This window comes from Haemaphysalis longicornis, unplaced genomic scaffold, assembly GCF_048455015.1.
Source record: "Haemaphysalis longicornis isolate Haplotype H1 unplaced genomic scaffold, Haemaphysalis longicornis Haplotype H1 scaffold_5, whole genome shotgun sequence".
In the NCBI taxonomy this organism is placed as follows: Eukaryota; Metazoa; Arthropoda; class Arachnida; order Ixodida; family Ixodidae; genus Haemaphysalis; species Haemaphysalis longicornis.
This window is the reverse complement of record NW_027526385.1, coordinates 188,826,234-188,849,438: the sequence shown is the minus strand read 5'-3', so window position 1 is coordinate 188,849,438 and position 23,205 is coordinate 188,826,234. Positions and strand designations below refer to the sequence as shown.

General features: G+C 49.5%; 1 protein-coding gene across 2 annotated transcripts in view; it reads right to left on the bottom strand.

The window, feature by feature from the left end:
• The window catches only part of LOC144138901 (uncharacterized), a 917,654-nt gene that overhangs the window by 103,212 nt on the left and 791,237 nt on the right, over positions 1 to 23,205 (bottom strand). For both annotated transcript variants that reach the window (XM_077671409.1, XM_077671410.1), the window contains 2 exons: positions 4,587 to 4,670; positions 835 to 1,045 (listed from right to left, as the gene is read on the bottom strand). In XM_077671409.1, the coding sequence (XP_077527535.1) occupies positions 835 to 1,045; positions 4,587 to 4,670 (295 nt within the window). The remainder of the gene's footprint in view (positions 1 to 834; positions 1,046 to 4,586; positions 4,671 to 23,205) is intronic.

Sequence of the window (23,205 nt, the reverse complement as noted above, 5' to 3'; positions counted from 1 at the left end):
GCGTTATTCGTGGCTGCATTGCGCAGCATTAAGTCATTATTTGACCCTTCAGCACAAGCATTGCTAGGTACGTACCATTCATCAAAATACATTGAAAGCATATGCTAAGCATCAGTACAAAGCATATGAAAGCATTGGTACAACTGTGCATTATTACTTTCAACTAATTCGCATTACTGATAATCCTGTAAAATAATTACGCATATAAACACAGTGTATGCATTGCATACACTGACATATGTCACGTATAATCTAAACACTTTGTATGCATTATCCTTCCACCCTCTTACACAGCTAACATAGCGCATATTAACATGCTGGTGCCTGGTCAATAGATGACCACTGGCAATCATTAGCATTAGCTGTACTTTGTGTAAAGCACATGGACAGACAACTGTTTGTCAGTACTCTGCCAATCTCTCTCTCTCAAGTCCTGTCAGGCAGTGCTTCACAGCTGTTTCCTTTTTATAGTGTTCCAGCATTAATTGCTTGCCAAAGTTTAAATGGTGCCCTGTGGAGTTCTGCCACAGTCTCACCCCTGTGTTTCCAGAAACTTTCACGGCATTCATCTAAATTTGCTTACCCTTAACCAAGTCTCACTTAGCATTTCTTATGCCATACATACGCCACAGCACTGCGCATGTTGTGCAGGCATAAGCAGCCGCTCAAAACACTTAACATGAGAAATGCAAGTACATACAAAGGCTTAGCACAAAGCATCAGGTCCTCATTCCAGGGAGTGTTAGTGAAGCGAAGCAAGAGGGGGTGAAGGGGGGTAGGTGGTGGACATGTTAGGGGTGCGCGGGGTGGCGGGGTGGCAGGGCGACGGCTCACCACCGGCGGCAGCGTCCTTGGGCGTGTTAAAGGTATGCCGGCGCACTAGGTTAGTCGAGCCACCACCACCGGGGGGCGCAGTGCCGCCACTGGGCGCCATACTTCGCTGCACGGCCGCCATCGACTGCAGCGCCATCTTGGTCAGGCCGGCCTCGGCGCTCTGCTTCTTCAGGGCCTCGATGGTGCTCCGCAGCTCCGTCAGCTCCGAGTCCTGGAAGAGGGAGAGGAAACGCGGGCAAATTAAATACCGCATATCTATCTGCTCGCATAATGAACGCTGGGCACGGCGCCTGTTATCTGGTCCCCTTCGGCGTCGCGGTGGGAGGTGTTTGGCCTTGGCCACTGCACGTGCGGTGCACTCGCGACTGGCGAGAATAGATAACTCCGGTAAGGAAGCCACCACATGTATAACTTCGTTCTTATTACGAACGGATACGCCCAAGCCGCACAAACGAGACTTTGGCATCCCTGTGAAAGTTCGTATGTGAAGCCTCCATGAGGGGCCATTTTGTACAAGCCCACTTTTTACGCTCACATTATCTCCTTTTTTCCACGCAACCTAGCGTTATCCGTTGCAATATGCTCGTGTATAACCTAACGATTTTGTTCCTGGGCTCCAGCGGGCTCTAATGCTCGCAGAATGTGATCGTGGCATATGCTTTATTTTTAAGATGTTCTGCGACTGAATTCGGGACCAAGCACTGGTCGCGGCTCCACGGTACTCGTTTCACAGCGGTGTGGAGTATTGGCAGAATAAGAATTGCTCCAGAAGAGTCCGAGGGGGCGCAAAGTTGAAACTGCAGCTGAAAAAAACTGTGTAAATGCAACTATCTCGCATAGGGAACGTACGAATATGCGCTGACTCTTTGGAGTAAAAAAACGCAACATACGGTACCAGCACACTTTCCCAGCTATACTATATCTACTTCAGGACCCACGTCCACCGTTGTACGAAATGTTTATTAAACAATGCTTTGCTTCGCTTCAACTCAGAGCCAAGTGCGAGCGTGACGCTCTCTACATGTTGTTCATTCTACAACTGTTCAGTTGTGCACGCCACGCCTTGTAGGAAGTCAGTACGGTACGTATTACCAGAAATATGACATTCAAATATTCGGCGTGTGTCCCATTTTAGCTACTCTTGTGCCCCGTGTATACGGACTATTTAGCTTCACTGCAAGAGAAAGGCGTGAATTTAAGCACAATTGAACGACACTTTGATGTAAAATTGTGTGTGTTCTGCAATTTAAGTTGAGTCATGGAGTCAGTACAATTCATTCAACCAGAAAGACCTCACATCCACTGCCAAATAGCTGATTAATTGTCACCGTATGCACAACTGTGTACACAAACTGTTCTGCTTAACTGCGACAAAACCCAGAATTTTGAGCATGCAAACAACACCAAAAATGTCGTTCAGCAAAATGCCTCAGTGTTCATGAGGTACGTTGAAAAAGTACCTGATGCATGGTGAACTTTAAACGTCCCGAAACCTGCGCTTTTTGTGTGCACCCTCAAAAATAATTAGTAGCCCATCTATTCTACAGCATTAATTGTTTTGGAAGTATTTGCAATGCACACAAGCTGTCCAAAATTCCCATACTGGTCATATTCCCAGATATTGAAGGGTTTTTTTTTTTCTTTTTGTTGTTTTGTTTTTCGTAAAGGGTGTAAAATTGTGCCACAGCCCAGCAAATATAATTTATGGTCCTTACGAGATTAATATATCTAAATAAGCAAAATAAATTGCGTCTGTACTGATTCTTTACGTAGAAATACTAATCTAGATCTATTTTAGTGGAGCTGACTACCAGCCACATTGGAATGCTGTCTCAATTTAGGCGAGGACAGTAGATTATAGTTAAAAAAAAAGCAAACTGGTTAAAACCCGCCATCAATGCATGTGGCCATACTGCCTGCCATGCCAAAACAAAAAGTCGTCCGTGCACCTCAACAATAGCAACGTTTACTGAAGACAGGTGTCCCGCGCTGGTGGAGTCAAATATTCACTTGTAACAGCACCCGTTACACCTAAAGGATATCAGATAGATCCATTCAGTGCGTGTTGTGTGGCAAATTAAACCAACTTAAATCCATGACAATCATGCTATAGACACGCAATGGTTATAGTTACACCGAAAGATGGAAATGGAAATACAGAAAAAAAAAAAAAGAAACAATACTACAATGTCAATGTGTAACACACGACATGTTCTATAAGAGGGAGGTGGAGGGCAGAGTTGCATGAAGCCAACACGGAGGAGGGCTGGACGGCAAATCGGGTGGGGGGAGGGGGCTTTGCAGGCAAAGAGAAAAAATTCGGTGAATCGACAAGACAATAATATTTGACAATAATTGACAATAATCTGTCTAAGTGTGAGGATGTGGACAATGCCGACTGTAGGCAATCAATGTATCCCGACTAACAACATTTGCAGTCAAAACTGCCGCGTCGGCCTTCAGATGGGCAGTGCCAGGGGGAAGGGTGGGGGTTCTGACGACGTGCTGGAGCCACATAATACTGCTGCAGGTTGCCAATCTCTGTTCAATAAGTGTGTCCCATTTAATTGCTTCTTGTTTTACCTCTCAGAGGCCACTCCTATAGCTGTGCCACTGGACTTCAGTGAGATTTGGAAGCACTTAAGTAGAGACTGTCGTGATATGCTAAGCTTTTCCCTACTTCATTCACCGCCTCGAAGCTAGTTTAAAATTGTTTTTTTTTTTTCTGCCTACCAAGTTTCATTCACAACTTTGCCATAAGAAAGACACTTCTACGGCTTATGAAGCTGATCGGCGCATACACTTGCAAGGACCCCTGAGACTTCCTTGAAAATCCGCTATTTTTCAAGTGCTAGTGCTAGCATTGCCACATTTTTTGTTACTTTTCAGGACGTCTATGTAACGTTTTCAAGAAGTTATGCAGTGCCCACCCGGCCGTGACATTCGAATATTGCCCCCAAGAAATCGTGATTTTTTTCCCCCAGGAAACTGTCCACAAGTCTTGCACCATAAAATGGATTTACTTATCATCCAATGTTTTTGGAAAAATTAACTACTCTATTAACTACTCTATAAACTAAACTATACTCGGTTACAACTCAAGAACGCACCACCCCATGTAGTGTATCACTCTGCCAAAGCGCCGGACCCGTGACGTCAGTGCGCGCGCGTTTTGAAAGGGGTTTGCTATGAATGCGTGATATCGTCTGCCTTGTCTCACGCAGTTTGTTTGTCGTCACTGGAGTCGTTTATAAGCATATTAGGTCCAAAAAATCACGGGAACGGTTCACGCCATGTTCAAAATATTCCCAGTAACGCCCTACTTGCGCCGCGCGGAAAAACATCCGGCTACGGTGATAAGGCACAGCGGCAACTTCCGGTGCCGTTCTTAAGTTGTCACCGAGTATACTCTATACTCTAACTACTCTATAAACTACTCTATTAACTACTCTATAAGCTAAACTACTCTATACTCTAACTACTCTATTAACTACTCTATAAACTACTAGCGTTTCCTTCTTCGCTGTTCCACTGCCTATTCTGTTCACTGGGTGCACCTGGGTCCAGTTCAGCTAAACATTTGCATGTGAAGTACGTTCACTGGAACTCCATTATCACCACAGTCAATATCCTAACAAATGCGAACTGTACATTTTCCTGCTTAGCGATGACGCTGCACCCGATTCCAGGTTAGACAAGCTCTGATAACGACGTCCGTGGCATCTGTGTGGCGCATGCGCACTTAGGCGTACCTTTTGTTCAGCAGTGACTGTGAGGTGCTGAAGCCGTGACGTCATATTGGACAGGGACTGCTCGAAAGCTGCAACCATGTGTGCCTGCGCAGAAGAAAAAAGACGCCATTTTGGTTACGAGGGCACAGACAGAGAGACCACACTTTAGTGAACTCAAAGGGGCGGTCTGGCCAAGCTGCCTGCCTTGCTTCGTGAGACAGCAACATTTGGCTGTGGGTATTCAAAACAAAAGTATGAAGAAACTCCCAAATGGGAATTGTCGGATGAAGGCGTCGAGCTCCGTTAAGGTCGGCTCCACCGCTAGACTCAAGTGCAGTGATGGGAAGGCACTTTTCAGGCGCCAATGTATGCGGTCTGGCCTCGTCGTAGACTCGTCTTCACTGCTTAACACAGATGCATTGCTGGCAAGGCATATTTTTTTTTCAGGGACAACATATGACGATACGAAGCAGGTACGTTACATACGGACAGGCGGATTTCCTGGTTGTGCATTGAAAACGACCTTCGCCCACCAGCCTCAAATGTCAAGTTTCAGCGCATGTGCGTTATCTTTAACGATGAGAGACAAAACCCCACCACAGCCCCGACCCATGGAAAAAGATAAGAACTGCCAACGACCCGAAGTACCGTGTTACCTTGCTGCAGCAATGCAGCGGTGCGGTAAAACCCTTTCAGAAGTAATGCCAGCGCGCCGTCCAAACGCTCCAATAAAAGTAGAAGTAATCATAGTTGAGTCCGACATACTAACATCTATCTCAATCTTATCCAAATTGGAAGGGCTTGTTGGCCTCGTTTATCTTTCGCGGCATTAATGAGAGAGAGAGTGACCCGTAATTTCTACTTAATTTCGGCCATCACCCTTTACAACGCACGACGAGTATCGCTTCCCCGTACGTGCCCAAAGCGTGACAGTTGGCAAATTCTTCTACAAACACCGCATACAAGGCGCCGAACGTGCCAGAAGAATTCGCGAAGCCAACGGCCGAGAAAGGCAGGCCGAAGCAGGAAGCCGTCAATGAAGGATCGCTACCGCGGCCTTCGCCACGACGCGCAGATCTCATCGATCTTTCGACTGCGAGACAAGGCCGGCGGCCTAGGAACTGGGGTAATAGGTGTGCGCGCGTTAACACTCCGATACGGGCCGTGTGCCACACGCGCGTTCACGCCGCTTATCACACTCGCGTTTGCGCGGTTCCAACGAATAACGAAACGGTTGTCGCCTCGGGGGTGGCGTTTCAAGCTGCGTTGTGGATATTCCAGGACAGCGTGTACTGGACTACTTTCCTTGTACAGACTATGTCAAAATTTTCAAGGCAACGCCAAAAGTGCATAGGCCGCAAAAAAAAAAAAAAGTTCAAACTTAACTCTCAAGTGAGGCTATAACGTTTTATGTTTTATGCTAGAGCTGGAGAAAACGCCTTTTTTTTTTTTTTTCACCGCCATGAAATACTTTCGTTCAGTTAAGCGTTGAGCTTTTATTTCATTTTTTTCTTTTCGAACCAGAAAAGTTTGACAAATACGGTACGTTTCAGTAGCCTCTTGTTGAGAGGACTATTTTAAGGGAAAATTTCAGAACCGAAATCAAAACTCATCACTGCCGGTTACCAAAAAAAAAAAAAAAATCCCTTCTGACTCCATATCCCGCTTGGTGTTTGAGAATCTTCCCGCAGCTTACCTAATTTGGGAAAAGGAGTGGAGGAAATATTTCGCTCCCCAAATGTCGCCTGTTTGACATCGAGGAAATTTGCCAGATGACTCCCCTCAGCGGTGTAAACCATAAGCACGTTCATAACGGGGCACGGAGAAAATGATGAGAAGAGTAACACAAACATGCATCCTGTATCAGGGAGAAAACTTGAGTAAAGGATATCATAGGTCAAATAAAGAAAAAGAAATAGAATTGGGCTGTCCAGGTAGTGACGCGAACCGACAACCAGTGGACAATTAGGGTAACAGAGTGATTACCAAGAGATATTGGTCTAGTAGAAGGGGAAGACCAATAATACGATGGAGGGATGAAATAAAGAACTTCGGGGGTAAACTGAGGACTCGAGCAGCGCGGGACTGGGGCGGTTGGAGGTCAACAGGAGAAGCCTCCGTCCTGTAGTGGACGTAAATATATAAATATGATGAGGATGATGATGATGATGATGATGATGATCACCACCTCAGTTTCTGGCATAGGTTGCTCGTAAACGGTGAGGAACAAAAAAAAACAAGCAAATGTCTCTATTTGTTAGCTCTCTCTGCCTCTCTCTCTCTCTACTGAACACCACAGATGACAGGCGTACCGTACGTAGTCGGGTGCCGCAGTTTTCTGGCACGATCCAAAGTCGGCTCCACATTTCTTCACCTTTTTTTTTTTTTTTTTTTGCAGCTCACCTTTCGAACGCCATCACATACACGACTAACACCATATACTTTCTCTTTAGCGCGCACACAGCACTCGGCAGTTGCCGTTGGCGACGGACGTAAATAATTGCGCGCCAGCAGATAGCGGCGCCAATCACCGCGCTTACAGAAGCACGCGCGGGCACAGCGCAAACCAGATTACGTTAAGGATAAGACAGTACAGGAAAGGCATGCACGGAGGTTAACCAGACAAGAGTGCGGCTCGCTACCCTACTGACGAGATTAGCTTCTCCAACGCGCGTTACAACCGCGAACAACTAACTAGACGTGTATAATACAGCCGTAATAAGCCGCTTACGATAAATTAATCCACATCGACACCACCCAGACAACAAGGCCACGACAGTCCATCAACATAAGGCCTGCACGCTTTTCATACTGGCAGGCGGAGACACTGAAATGAAAACAGAAGAGTCAGTCGGAGGAACATCAATGGGGTCTTTTATATCGGGTCTTTTATATCGTAGCCTACGTTCGCGCCAAGGATGTTTCCGCGTTAAGGCCTCCTCGCCAAGTCCACGGCGCGCACGTAGGTCACGTGGTCAGTTCTTTCCCTCCCGGGAAAGTAACAGCTCTCAATCGAGAGCTGCGCACACACGCACGTATAAAACATCGGCCGCTCGCATGGCGTGGAAACAGCGGCGGAACGGCCTTGGCGGTCGCGTTACACGTACATGCACGACGCGTGCGCAGTCCATTACTGGAAACGGCCGCAGAAGCGTGATGTAACTGCAAGTGCCGACAGTGGACGGACGAGCGAGTCCATTATAATCGCACCTGCCACGCCGATCGAGCGACGACGAGTGGGCGTAGCGAAATTTGTCCTTGACACGAGCCGCGAAATTAAGCGCCTCGCGCCTGACGATCGAACAGGGGGCGCATGTCACACGAGACCGGCCAACTGCCGCTTGGCCTGAACGAATTGTACTGGAACCGCAGTTACTACACCAAGTTGTTTACAGCCTTGAAGAGACAACATCTCCGTGTTGCTTTCCGCTAGTCGTACAGCCAACGCACGGCACAGCGAAGTGCGTCCGCGCATATAGTTGATTGCTTTTCTGTGGTTGATAACATTTTATTGACCAGCGTTTACTGTAAATCAGTTACGCTATTTCAGATATTTAAAGCATCGTTTTCAGGGCGCGTGGTCGCGTCAGCACAGTGATATATAGGCACGATTAACTTTGTCCAGATTATATAAAAGGCTGGTTCTGACAACAACCACAGTCCCGGCACACACACGTGATAACAGCCAGTCCTGGGCAATACAAGAGTAAATCCCATTGATGGTGTTACAACGCTAAATTTTCGTGACATTTGTACCGGTCGAGGATTTCCATGCATCCCGGCTGTGTCTATCGCGATGATGTTCAGATGTCGGGTGTCCCTGCGACGCTTTCGGCGTACGTGCAGGCAGAATTATGATTATTCCAATTAACAGCAACAATTAGGCATCGTGAGCGTGTTAGTCAACGCGGACAGCGACGAGACGGCTGCTGGTACAAAACTGAGGTTCACATAATCATGGCCGCCAAGGCAAGGAGTTGCGTAAGCCTCGGCGGCGTCCTGCCTAGTTGCGCGTACTTGAAGGCCCGTACGTGCGCGATGAGCCAGCCCGTGGCACTCTAATTGCGTCCACGGGACGCGCGGCTTTGCGTAACCCAGGCGGAGGACATGTGTGTAGGCGCGCGAATTGGTCGGCGGAACTGGCCTTAATTGGACGAGAGTGCGTAATTGCTGCACGTACGGAGCTCCGTGTGGCGGTCAAGACGGTCGCGCCGAGCCGCCAGCAAAGGATGCATGGCCGGATGCCACGACGCACCTGTGCAATGCGGAACTTGGACGCCGCTTTCGCCTCACCCTGTGCCCAGGCTAAAACGAGCGCACCCTTTTCGTGGTGGTGACGGGTACAAAAACCGCGTGTGCATGTGCGTGCATGGCGGGTGCGCGTGCGCGTGCGTACTACAAGCGGAGTTGTCCCTGGCTGCGATGCACAACAAATCCCGGGCCATATCCAGTAACGTGAAACCTGGGGAGGGGCGAAGCATGCAGTGTATGAGTGTATTCTTTGCACCTCGGCGTTTTTGCCCACGGAGATGAAACCATTGTGGGGTAGAGGTATACAGCTTTCTCGTAAAAGTATGCTGTCTTTGAAGCACGAAGCGCTCTAGCGCGAGACGTTGAAAAACGAGTGCCCCGGTATCATGACTGCATGATACCACGACGGCATGAAACGACGACAGCCCGAACCCCTAAGTGGCTTCGCCCCTAAAATGAGCGCTTCTAAAAAATTGCAGCAACTCCCCATTGGGAATTGCCAGCTTTAGACAGAGTCCCAGTAAAATCGGCTCCGCTTCCATACCGAAATGCTTTACTGGGGACGCTCTTTTTTTCGGGTGAAATATAACGGTCTTATGCGAAAGTATGGGCAGCTCAGGGCCTTTAATAAATGCCTCCATAAGACTCCGTATATTGCTATAGAGAGCTATATACCGAGGTACTTGTAAGTCGGTTTCACTACTATACATTGATGCATTCCTTTGAAGGCGCGTTTTTAGGGGCAGTATCAGCGGTTCCACACAGAAATGCCCTGGCAGCGTTTCAAACTGATTACTGGTCGGCGTGGTATGTCTTGAGAAAGACGTACTAGAGAAAGGCCGCTGTCCGGCTGAGACGTCGACCCAGAAAGGCCAGCTTGGTAAAACTTCAAAGCTACCTTGTCGTGCCCCGCGTCCAGTCACGTGCGCATACTTTGTTGCCCAGTCATCACTACTCGCAAAAGTAGCCCGTCACTACTCCCGCGAACGTTACGCTACTGACTGACGCTGTTTTCCGACGAAGCGCGCGAGGACATGCAGCCGGATTCCTTTCATTCTTCCGCGAATTCCGGCTGCGCATCCTGCGCATATCGTGAGTACGCATGCCACGGATTGAAAGAATCACCACAAGAAGGGCAGGTTTCAACACGACCTTCGAAAAGCGACCTTGTCATGGGGCCAAGGGGAAGAAGAAAGCGCCCGCAAACTTACTTCAAAATAAAAAAAAAGGAGAAAGAGACAGATAGGGGGAAAAAAGCAGCGCGTGCATAGGACGTGATTTTATTTTTCAACCGGAATAGGCCACAGTTCCGGTCTACTTAGTGCAGCAGGCCTGTTACACAAGTAGAGAAAGCCAAACATGGGAAGAAAAAAAAATACTACAGGAAGCAACATCAGGCAAGCAAGCATGAAGCGCAAAGCTCCACAAGGAATCTCAAAATGCAGCCGCTGATGCAGCTGGCCTCGCAATAGACGTACAAACGTACTTTTTTTTTTCGTATTGGAAATCAAATATAGGGAGACAAATTTTGCTACATGATTCCGTTACGTTAGGCTCGCAAGACATCTCGTACTTCCGAAACGCGGGAACCTTTGAAGCGCTCACCTGCAACACAAACGTTTTGTATTCGTATACTGGAGCCTTGCCGTACGGTACTACAGCAAGAAATGCGGTCAGAAAATAGTTCTTTTAACCTCGGACGTTCATCATAAGCAACGTAAAGGGCTTTTCCTGTTGTCTTTTTAGCAACAAAGCGCACCCCGCTTCAGTTTGTGGCTTCGAAACCGTTTTCTGGGGCGCGCGCGCGTTCACGCACGCACGCACGCACGCACGCACGCACGCACGCACACACGCGCGCACACACACACACACACACACACACACACACACACACACACACACACACACACACACACACACACACACACACACACACACACACACACACACACACACACACACACACACACACACACACACACACACACACACACACACACACACAAAGCAGATGTTGTCACTGCAGGCTTAATTAGCCATTCCGAAAAAGCACGGATTGGTTCAGTGCAATTCACGGCAAGAGGTCGCGCAATAATGATACACTGGACTGTTCAACTCGACCATTGAGGGTAAAATAAATTACCCTGAGACGTAATACAGTTTTACGCCCTAACGGGATATCTAAACAAAACGAATATAAGTGAAGTGGAATATATTATATTATATTGTATTATATTATATTATATTACATTATATTATATTATATTACATTATATTATATTATATTATATTATATTAATCACATTACACAACACCTCGCAACGCTATATCGAACGATCCTTACTGTCAACAAAGGCTATTTCCTGTAGCCATAGGAATCGCTCGCCGACACACTGAGCACGCATTCCCGCAGGGCTGTCACGCACTTTGACTCCAAAATAGCGGCGCACCAGCTTATAGTTGCCCCGTATAGATAGTATCGACTACGCGCTCACTCGCGAGCGGCCCCGAACGTCTTAGCCGCTCCGCCATCACGACGGGAATCGGGCGAACAGCGAGAAGTGGCCCAGGAACCATCTACCGAGGTGCGACCATTATATCAAGGGGCGATGAAAGCTCGCGGTAGTATATATACACCGCGATACTACGCACACATATAACCGCGCTGTCGCTCAGGCCGACCTTGGAGACGACAGATAGGGCAGGCGTGCCAGCGAGCTGTTAAAGAGACACGAAATCCCGCTTTCACGCCTCAGCCGCGGGCTGCGACGAAACGCGACCGAAATCGCGATCGCACGCGCCGTTCGACCCCCTCCGCCGATATCCGGAGCACGACGGTCCGGACAGCAACACCTCCAAGGTAACGAGGCCAACGCACCACAGCTTAACCAATACCAACGACAGCCACGATTTTTGTTTCGTTTGTTGAGTTCACCGCAGTTGGTTAAGCAGGATTACGATAGAAAAAACGTGTGGAGAAAAAAAACTATGGCATATTCGGGCCTTCATTTCTGTCGGAGGTGTTTTTGGCAAAGCAGGCACCCTGGAACGAAACACAGCTGCGCCGTACGAAAAATCGGCGCCACTATCGTGCATTCGATGTAGAGATGTATGCGTGTCTATACCAGTGCGACGTGACGTAATTGTAGGGCCGCGGGGCTGTGCGGGACGGGAAACGGGTTGTTTTTTGTGCGTACGTGCGTGCGTATCCAGCAAGCGACTGTCCTCTATATGCCATCTCGCACTATGAACACGTGGCTGGATTGTGTGGCGCAACCGACAACGTCGCCCGTGGAGTTGGTTGGCAGCGCGGAACGGGTGGCAGTACGCGTGTACTGCAGGCGGAGGCCGACACAAAAACTTGTTCTGCGCAAAGGTATACGCGCTCTACAGTCATTGGCGACGCCTTTCCCGAAGGATCCGTCGTGAACCCGTTCATCAACAGTGTGCTTCAGATACGATCTCCCGCTCTTTCCCTCGTTTCTACCTCATTGCGCACGAAGCAAGGAGCATAACGCCCGACGGAGGTGAAAAGCGAAAACAGCCGTGTGTCGAAATTTTGGCGCACGTTAAAGGTCTACACGTAGTCGAAAACTATCCGGAACCTTCCTCTGCAGCTTGCCGCACAACCAAGTTGTAGGGTGGGTCATAAAGCCCCAAAATATTGAAAAAATTGAAGTTCAAATGACGCCATCATGTTCGTTTTGTCGATAGCTTCCCATCTCCTCGACTCGTTCCATCGATTTCTATGCGGGTAAATGTATAGGCAAATAAGTTTGCCTAGTGAGAAACGTCCTCAGTCGGTGTTTTCGTACATCGTCCTTTTCGTATACGCTCAATTTCAGGATTTATTGTCGTAGCGGGATAGTACATCACCATCGTTCATGACATACGAAAACGCTCGCTCAGCGTCACGAACTCGGTACCGTCTTTGTCTAAGAGCCAGATAGCGGAATAGGAGCAGCAGATATAATGTCGCATTCTTAAGAAATGGTACAGTGGCATAGACGATTATGTAATAGTCAATTCTACTGGTCGATTTGAAACCGTACCAGACACCGGAGATCCACAACATCCAACAAAGAGGAAACAAGCCCTCTGAAGCAGTTGGTTCCGACGAAGTGTGAGTTTTCTCAGCGGAGCAGGGCGGAGCGAATTGATTCGTAACGACTAAAAAAAAACGTCGATAAGCCTCCCAGTGATTAAAAAAATCCCAGGCCATCTCCACTAACGTGAAACCGGAGGAAGGGCGAAGCGCGCAGCGTATCAGTGTATTCAAAGATTGTAAGACTCTCTCTTACCACACGGCGGGCGCTGATTGGGCGCCGGAGAAGCGCCGGTGGGAGGAGCAATCGCGCGCTTGCTGAGGCGGTGGCGCCCTCTCTTGCGTTGAACCAGATTGCAGCAATTAAATTAGAGACAGACTGGACGAGTAAGTTGTCTTCATGTCACACGCCACAGCATGCTAAGAAGTATGCTAAGAAATAACGCGGGGCGTTGGAAAACGAGTGTCCCAGTGTTCTAGTACCGTGACCACATGAGACGACAGGAGACGCCGACAGCCCGAGCCCCTAAGGTGCTTCGCCCCAAAAATTTGCTCCAGATCGACCAGTGGAATCAGCCGTAGGAATTTACGACGGTGATGGTTAAAGGAACGAACAAAAAAAGATAAACCGGTGTCCCCGTCGAAAGCGGGTCACGGAACAGACCCTCTTTACAAACGCCGGAGAGCTCAAAGGCGGACGGTGGACAGATAAAACACAGACGCAGCGAAAAAACAAAAGCGAGCCACCCACGACGGAGACCAAGAGTGGCGTATTTGTACGCGTCCATCGGAGGGTATGGTTCCGCGCTACCCGATAAGGGGGCTTCGGCGACCACCATGGTTGATCCGACCACGAGGCACGGAGAAAACGATTCGCGTCCGTCGTGTGCCTGGGCTGTGTTTGCGGCTTCGGCCGGGCCTGCTCAGCATCAAAAAGGCCTATCGAAGGAACAGCTTCGAAGACCCTCTGGTCAGGTCTCATCGGGCGAACCGGGCAACAGCCAACTCGTGATGTCTTGCATCACGTTCACCTCTAATAAAAATTTTACCTCAACGAAAATTCTCTCTTTGACAATTACAGCTTTCACGGCCACGGAGTGACATACATTACAGACTCCGCGTCACCGAACCAAGACGGAGTAGAGTCCTACTCAGAGGGCGTCGTGCGTTCCGCCGGATGACTCAAGTGTCTGGGGGGTCGTCTCTCGCGCTCGATATACTAAACAGAGCTCGCGACACTCCCTCCTTATTTCATCCAGAGTGCAATGCGAAAGCCGAAGCCTGTGCCGAAGGGGAACGTCAAGGACGAGCTACTGCACGGTCTTCCGTCTAAGTGGTAGTTCTGTGCAACACCTACAGTACTACCTGCCCCGGAGTCGGGCGTTGCCTCCCTTTTCTCGAACCCGGATGCAGACAACATCGAATTACTAATTCCATTTTCTTTCGTTTATGAAGTAACTCGGAACAATACAAGAATTTTAGCCCATGTGAACACACCCGTCTTTTAATCTGCGACGAATCAATGGTTATTGTGACACTCACTAACGCCGACGCCATGTCGCGCAATCTGCTACGACAGCAGCACGTAGAAAGAAGAAGAAGAAACGTACACCCACAACCTAAATAACTGATCAAAGCCGACGCTGCCAGGTCTAGCGAGTTCAGAGCAGCCGCAGAATAATTTCCTTCGTGGCCTCCGGTTTTTGCACTGAAATGGGTGCCGTTTTCACTTCCTTTCACGTCTTTTCGACAAACACCACAGCCTCTCGCTGTACGTTGTTTCCACTCGAATTTAATAAAGGTTGCATCTACAGAAGTTGAACACTGTTAAAGTTTGCTTCTGCGGTTACTCTCGAATATTTCAGTTCTGTTATGCTGTATAACGCCTTGCGGCGCGCGTCTAAGATAACAGCTGCTCGCAATTTATTTTCTGCTCCCACTGCACGGTACTAGCGTTAGGCGGGAAATGGAGGCTGATGCTCGCACCAGACGACTACGTATTGTGCGGCCTTGGTGTCGGGAAACCAGAGCGAAGAATAAGAATGAAAAGAAGAGGGACCGGAGAAGAGAATGCACGCCGCGTATAGATGGAAGGGGAACGACACGCGAGTACGCAAAAGAATTGGAAGGGGGTAGAAAGTGAAGACACGCGCACACAGACGACGAGACACGTAATGGTACGCTCGTAGCAGACGACCGCGCAGACGACGCAGAATAAACCGGCGCTAAAATTGGCGCAGTCGACAGGACGACCAAACTGCGCACGCGCAACGCAGCTCAGAACACATCCCGACCAAAGTCAGTGCGGGACAGCATTTTCACGCTGCAAAATACATCTTCTCAGCATAAGACAGAAATAAGAGTTGGCAGTCACGAAAATCTAGGAAAGCAAAGGGGAGGATGTGGTAGGTCATTGAAACAGATAAAGAATTTGGAAAGGAAGAAATCAAGTGGAGAAAAAATGCCCGCCAGGTGGGATCCGAACTTACGACCTCCAGAATACCGGTCTGGTGCGATAACCACTACGCTACGGGCGGGGCGATTTCCCCCTCCACTTTCTTGGATTTTTATGTTAAGGTATTTTTGTTTCCTGTGATTGGGGTGGTAGCCAGCGCCACTCGGACTACTCGGGGTGAAGGGACCTTCTTTTTAACCCCCGGGCCGTGACTCGAGCGTCTACGACATGTCGAGAGTAATCGACCAGCGTTGAACCCTCTTAAGCTTCCTATGGCGCCAAGAGTGCCAGAACAGAGACCCTCGCTATGCATGTAGCGAATCAGAATGGGAAATGAGGGGCTCGTTGAAATTAAGACAGAAATAAGAGTTGGCAGTCAAGAAAACCTAGGCAGTCAAGAAAATCTTCTTAGAATACGCACATTTTAAAAACATAACTAATTAAGCAATTAATGAACAAGAGGTTGTCGTGGGAGTATGAATAACCGAATAAAATGTAAACAATAAACATTATACTCCGTTAAATCGGACTAGTAGCCTCGAAAACTATATATAGACTCCCGCTCCTGTCCGCTCGCATTTCTACTTGAAAGAGTAAAGAAAAGGAAAACGAAAAGTGGGAGCGTATAAGAGGCCAGGATGCACAAGCGGAACGCTCAGCTCACGAGTTTCACTTTCCGTAATGTATATTATACAGCAGACAACGACCGGAAGCCGGAACAAGGGCCTGGTGATCGAAACGGAGACTCTGTGCGCTACTGCTGTCTTCGAACTCGGACCAACCGACAGGCAACCAGTTTAGAGAGCAAAGGATCATCAAAAGGATCATGGAGACAGTGTATACTGGCAGGGCAGTGAAAGACGGGGCGCCCAGATAGCGGGCGAAAAAGAACAGCAGCGGGGCTAAATCGCGGCATTGTGTATCTTCGCTGCACTGACACCAAACCACGGGATGACAGGCAAGTAATTGAAGAAGACCAAAAGCACGAGACCACGGTTCGATAAACAAGTAGACCGAAATAAAAGCGAAGAGAGGGAAAGGGGGATACGACTTTCAGATGGCAGATGGAAAAGCTAAGCGGAGCTGACGCGCTGGAAAATATAAAGGGAAAACCGGATCACGAGAAGAAAAGCAAAAACCAATGCTTCAAAAGCAGTGACAGAGAGAGAGAGAGAGAGAGAGAGAGAGAGAGAGAGAGAGAGAGAGAGAGAGAGAGAGAGAGAGCAGCGGTACGATGCCGGCTTGTGAAACAAAAGCACGAAAGACAAAGCATGGCGTCGCGAGATCGGGAGATTTGTTGTAGGGGCCTCCTATCAGATAACGTCTCCGGTCTGAAGTGTGATGGATTTTCGGAGTCCGCGTCCTCCGTGACAGCCCTTGATCACACGCGAGCCCGATGACGAGGGGGAGCGTTATCTGGCAAAGCGCCGTCTCGGGTTCGTTGCACAGGGCGCTTTCGTGACATTGTCTCCCCCTCTTTTTCATAACGATCCCCCTCGAGATAGAAACAAAAGTAATATGAATTCCCTCCTCCCCCCCGTCACGCGCGCCGAGATAAAATCGCTCAGTGGCGAATGACACGAGGGGAAAACGGGGTGTATAATGTGGAGCTTATAGCAAATGGCAATTTAACGATGCATACAAGCTTGTTGCTATCGTGTATTCTTGTCTCGGCAGTTTTTCCACTCCGTATTTGAAGGATCCGGGGAGGGCACTTTCCAGGAAATATTGCGCTCTCATGTCGTAGATGGGAAGAAGTTTGATTTCCACCACAGCAGGCCGGGTAAAACAACGCGATATAGATTGTTCCGTGCTTGGACCCGCTGCGTTGTTTGGCGCGCTTTTTTTTTTTGGCGCGAATGGGCTAGCTCGTGGTCGCGCGCCCAAAGCGCGCCTGCTGGCAGGTCCGCGGGACTTCTCAACGGCAACCACAGTGTGCGCTTGGAGGCGCTTGGTCCGCATCCTCCCAGAGAGCCAACCGAGTGATGCGAACGTGACGTCACTCAGCGCATCGCGCGTCGTGCCCATCCCACGACGTCGCGCGGAGCGTTCTTCGTGTCCAGGCGGTGAACGATGTGGTGCCGGAACGAGTTCGGTAGCATAGCTCTGCCGTGAACCGCGTCGTACACGACACGCGGCCCCGGCTGCAGATCGACGACCCCGCCTTTTGTTTATGCGGGGGCGGCGGTGCACTGGGCTCGTGAGACAGCGCGGTTCCCACGAAGACCCGGCAGCTGGAAGACGCATCCCCGCGATGACAGGTCGCACATGCACACGTGCACATATCGGGCGATCGTAAACTTAGAAGCGTGGACTGGTGGCGCCCGGTGGCGGCGTGTGACCAGGGCGACGTCGGTTAGTGGAGGACCGAGAAGGGGAGAAACGAGTGCATCCGGGTCACGCAATCCGTTCGATGACGGAGAGTACTATGTAAAACGCTTCCCACTCCGCGCAGTGTGCGCTCGATATAAACGGTGCGGCTCGTGAAAACGACCTCGCTCTAGCAGGACTGTTGGCAGCTCAATTCTGGAGTGAAAGTGGCAGCGTAAACCTGCCACCGTCACTATACGACTCGGTTGAGTCTATGAAGAGATGCCGCGGTCTCGATTTTGCGTGCGACCTCCCAAGGAACCCACCCCAGCTACACAAAAAAATCCCCCGCATTTCCCCGAGGGGAAGAATGTGAAAGTGCGAATGCACGAGTTGAATTTGCGCGGTTCGGTAATGTTCGCGAAAGAGAGATCACACACACACACACAACTACAAAGAAAGAAAGATGCATTTATTCACAGACACCTATTTGTGTTGTCGTTGTACTTGATTGCTAGAGCGGATCTCAGCTTTGAAATTTCGTGTCAGTACTCCTTTAAGCGGGTGCATTAGCCCTTCTCACGCCCGATTCCTGGCCAATCCCCCACGTGGGTATGTGCCATGTCAGCAGGAACAACAACAAGAATGAGCCATGGGGACGCGGCCAGGCAGCGTGCGCCCATCTCCCCCCGTTGCTAGGGAAGACGAGGAGCGCGCGCACCCGCAGCTGTTGCTATGCGGACTACGGCGGCGGACGATTCAGGCTCGCTTAAGAAGTGCATTCGCACTTAAAACACCCAAATTTGAGCAAATGACTACGCTTGTGTGGGTATAAAAAGCCGCGGTTATGGTTATGATGATATTGGTGCTGGCGGTGGTACACCGAAGTGAGGAGCTCTAGGCCAACAAACGCCGAAGCATCTCGCGCATAACTTGAAACTGACGAACACCCCAGAGGAATGGGAACATGCAGCCACCAGAAATATACATCGGCGCGCCCTTCGAGCGGCTTTGCTCCGTTAGGAACTCGGGCAGCCGTGACTAAATACGACCTGAGCCGTATATAACGCATCCCATCTCTCCGCCGTGGAACCGCAAGCCACCAGTCCCGCCGAAACGCCGTTCGTTTCGGCGTGAAATTCACGGTTCGAGTCGTCTGCGGCTGTCGCCGGGCTTCAAAGGGGCAGACGCGTGCACTGATGCCTGGCGCTTGCGCGAGACAACCAGTGTTTACATGCGGGGTGTAGAGTACGGACGATCCAATGACACACGGTTGTCCGTCTCCTTTCAAGCAAATCGCCACGGCGTGCGGGAAAGAAAAAGGATAAATTGGAAGCGTGCCACGTACATCTGCATGGAAGGCGGTCCCGCATGCGGCCGTCGCGACTCGGTCTCGCGCTATTTGGCGCGCCACTACGGAAACATCGGAACCGAAAACATAACGTGCGTGCGTGGCGTGCTTGTCAATCAAACATCAATCGCTGGCTTGCCAGGGCACGGATTCCTTACTGCGAGTGAGGAATCCACGACAGATCGATTACTATAGTCCACGCCGACTCATATATATCCCGCCGCGAGATTTGTTTTTAATGAGGGAGTATTGAGCGAAAAAGCAGGCGTCCGAGACAGCCAAACAGCGCATAAAACTAATCATTCGTGTATTCATTCACTCATTCATACCATTGGCATAGCCCATGCCTGCACAGGCGCTTGAACAAGGGCATTGACTAACGCTTGCGAAAGCATTACACGGAATATATTAAACAAGAAAGCGGCGTCCGGAGTCTGTAGCAGAAAAACGGCTCCTAAACCCCCCAGTTCGTATAATATTTCTACAGTAATAAACGATTTATATAATGCGAAATAATATAATAAGAGCTGTACTATATAATAACAATAAACGATTTATACAGCATAAAAAACACGGCGGAAAATGGCAAAAAAGTACTCCGTCACTCATAATATACGTATATTGCTGAATAATTGTATGCATTTGTGCTGTCTGCAAATTACCATGTTTACTGCTTTTTGGTGTTGCGTTTCAGAGCATAAGTCTGCTATTTCCTAACGACAAACAATTGCCTTGTTTAAAAGAAAAGAAAATCGGAGTGCTCTTACCCTATTTGTTTCGTATGTTCGCAACGTATACGGCCTGCAAGGTCAATAAGCATTCAGTGCTTATAGACAGAAGAAAAAAAAGTCCCGTGTACAGCAAAAGTGAATAAAGCCGTATCTGTATCTGAATCTGACTCCGACGTTCTGCGCAAGCCGCTGCTCGTGCCATTACGTACGGTACGAACGTATGTGCGAACGACAGCACGCGAGAGATCATCGAAGCAGCGGACGATGCGCGACCCGGTAGCGATTGTGTCAGTTGAAAGCAGGCGCTGGGACTGTATCATAGACCACGGCTATGAGGAGCGCCATAATGCAGGGCTCCGGATTTATTTCGAGAATCCGGGTATATTTAACGTGCGCCCCAATATCGACACAAGGGAGTTTTCGCGTTTCGCCTTCATCTGAAAAGCAGCCACCGCGGACGGAAATCGAACCCGCGTCCTTGGGCTCAGCAGCACAACGCCTTCGCCAGTGAGCCACCGGGGCGGGTTTTCTTTGTACCGAGGTGTTAGCGGCAATTTTACGGAGAGTAACCAAGTGAAGCGGTTTTCCTTTAATTCGAAGATTTTCAGAACAGTTTGGGTTGCGTAACCCAAAGAATGTCGACTATGGCAAAGTTCCATCCAGCCAGAGCACACTCATGCGTTGTAACCTCTGGATTTCGCAAATATGGGAACAGGGCACCGCCGGGTTTTTTTTTTGTTTTTTTTTTTGCTGTTGTTGTTGTTTTTGTTTTGTTTTTTCTTCCTTGTGAGTTTCTACCTTCTACCTTCGCGCCTAAAATGCGTAGCCGCGTGGGCGCGAATAACGAACGCTGCGATCTCCACCTCGGCGTTTAAACCGAAATGGGAACACGTCAAACTGGACGAGCCGCTGACCGAACGCCCAGAAAGACGAAAGGGGAAGAAAAAAGAAAGGAGAAAAGCTCGCTCGACCGCAGCTGGCCGGAGGCTCTGAAGGTGAGTAAATTCGAAGACCTCCTCACCGCCCCAGTCAAACCTTGCCCGGGTGGTTGTGCGTGAAACAGGCGCTGGCTTAGTTCTTGCACGCCTGTCAACCTCCGAGCATCCGCGTTTCAAAAAAGCCGCCTTCGTTTTTATCTCCCCTCAGAAAAGATGGCCTATAGGGGGCGCTGCGGCAGTGCGTTATAATTTTATACCGTATACTTCTATCCCTGCATACTTTGTATGTTCTACAAAAGCATAAGGACGAAAAGGACTATAGCTTTTTATGCCCTTTTTATTCTTCTTCGCCCTTTCTGTCACATACTGACACACTGTCTTCGTTCACGTTCGCGCTTTTCTTGTTATTTGAATGACCCACGCGGAGGCATTTCACGCCTATTTCCATCTCAGCGGTCGCGTGCCCTATATGAAGGGAACAACCCATGTTGCCTATATTAGTACTTTTCTTTATGGAGGCGGGTTCTTAAAAATGCGCTGCGTATACGTCGGTCCCCGTTCCGCCGCATTTGACAAGCACCTGTACCTATAAAACAGAAATACCTCAGTGCGGAGCCTGGACTTGAATGCGAAGGGTCGAACTCGCGGCTTTGTGACCGACATCGCCCTAGGCGCCCTTTATTGTTCGGCCGACCGGCAGTGCTTCTCAAAGGCAACGAAACATGAAGTGCAAGGTGCAACAGGAATCGTTTTTCCTGGTTATCACATTTACCGTCGGGTCTGCGCACGTCATCAATCAACCTCGAGTGTCACATTTTCCAATATGGCTATGTATGCGTGCGTGCGCGCACGATGAATACTTCCCTTAATAAGGTTTGGAAAATCACTAACAAAAACCGCGGACGCAAGCGTAAAGATGATAGTTTAACCAACGTTTCAACCGAGGTCCGGTCTCGTTAAACTATCATCTTCACACGTGCGTCCACAAGCCTTCTATATATATATATATATATATATATATTAGTCTCTAAAAGAGGACAAGGAGTGGCCGCGTCATGCAAGGGGGCGGGTCCGACGTTTTTCAGCAGGTCAGGGTCACGGCGCCCGCATCGGACGCCGCGAGCGCGTGGTGGCGATGAACTGCGCCTGAAAAGCGCGAACTGGTTTCTCCGCGCTACACTCCCGCTTGACCTGCCTCCCAGGCACAGCAGCCGTCTCCATAAAAGGGGGACCCCCCTCACAAGCCCGGGCCTAGCCCCTCCAACGTACGCGGACTCGTTTCTCCCGAGTCCAATAGCTGTCCCTCACGAAAACCCCCGGGTTCCTGGTTTCGAGTGTGCTGCGCTTTTTCGGAGCTTGGCCCGTGCGGATCGGGCCCTGCTGACACCGAAACGTCGCTCCACCCTCGGCAACTAAGCCGCGCTCTATCATCATCTCACCTTTCCTATTTCCTCTTCGCCCACCTCATTTGCACGCGCGTGGCGCTGGCGGTAGGTGGTCTAATGATATATAGGGGCCACGCGGAGAGCACTGCTGGCTGGAGCCGAAACGTCGTCGGCTCGTATAATTCATCGATTTGCTTTTTATTCCATCTGACCTAGTGCAGCAGTTACAAAGTATGCCTATGGTATACGCAGCCGATGAGCAAGTCCCAAGCGTGGACTCGTGCAATAATACGGAGGAGAAAAAAAAAACGGCCGTGTCGCGTGTCAGGAAACGAAACGTTAATTAGTAGTCACGACGTCACGCTATTTAGAAACGGCAGCCGGCAGTAAATTAGCGTACCTCCGACTCTGTGCAGGGCGCGACAAATTTTTCACCGACACCCCCACCTTCCTTGAACAATATTGACGGGCGTCGCACGTATAACGTAGTGCGAGGGTCCCAGGAGTTGTATAGAGTCTCTCCTTGTTCCAGGAAGGGACGGCGATCGCATACCATGCCCACACCTGCGTGCGTTTATGCGTGAAAAGATTGTTTTGCGACGATCGATGCCACTCGAGGCAACTGCGTAATGCGGTACATCAGCCGGAGGCTTCATTTGGTCGTGTGATCTCAGTGGATTCTTGGAGAGCAGCTTCTGGTATGCCTGTGGGGCCACTCAGGCCACGGCAGAACGCCTCGAAAGCTTTCAACGCAGTAGCCTCGCGTGGCGCGACACTGCGGAGACCTTACGCGGCTTCGTTCTTAACCCTAGAAGGGCAGTTACCAAATGCAGTGCAAGGGTCGCCCAACAACAACAAAAATATGACAGGTGTAAGCATTATAAATTAAAAAAAAAAAGGTAAAAAGTTTTTTTTATTTCCCCGTAAACGTGCTTTCAATTGGATGAAAGTTTCATTATTTGAGACTAAATAAACGCATTTTACCACCGCAACCACAGAACGCCACAAAACCGGATATATGGGACGGTATGCAAAGACCAAGACAGCGTAATTGGCAGGTTTGTAGGTGCGACCCCATGGAATAGCACGCCTCGAGGAAAAATGGCGCAAAATCGTTATCGCCGCGCGCTTCCAGGCTATCTGTTCGAGTCCTCTCACAAAGAAGCTGTTGCAT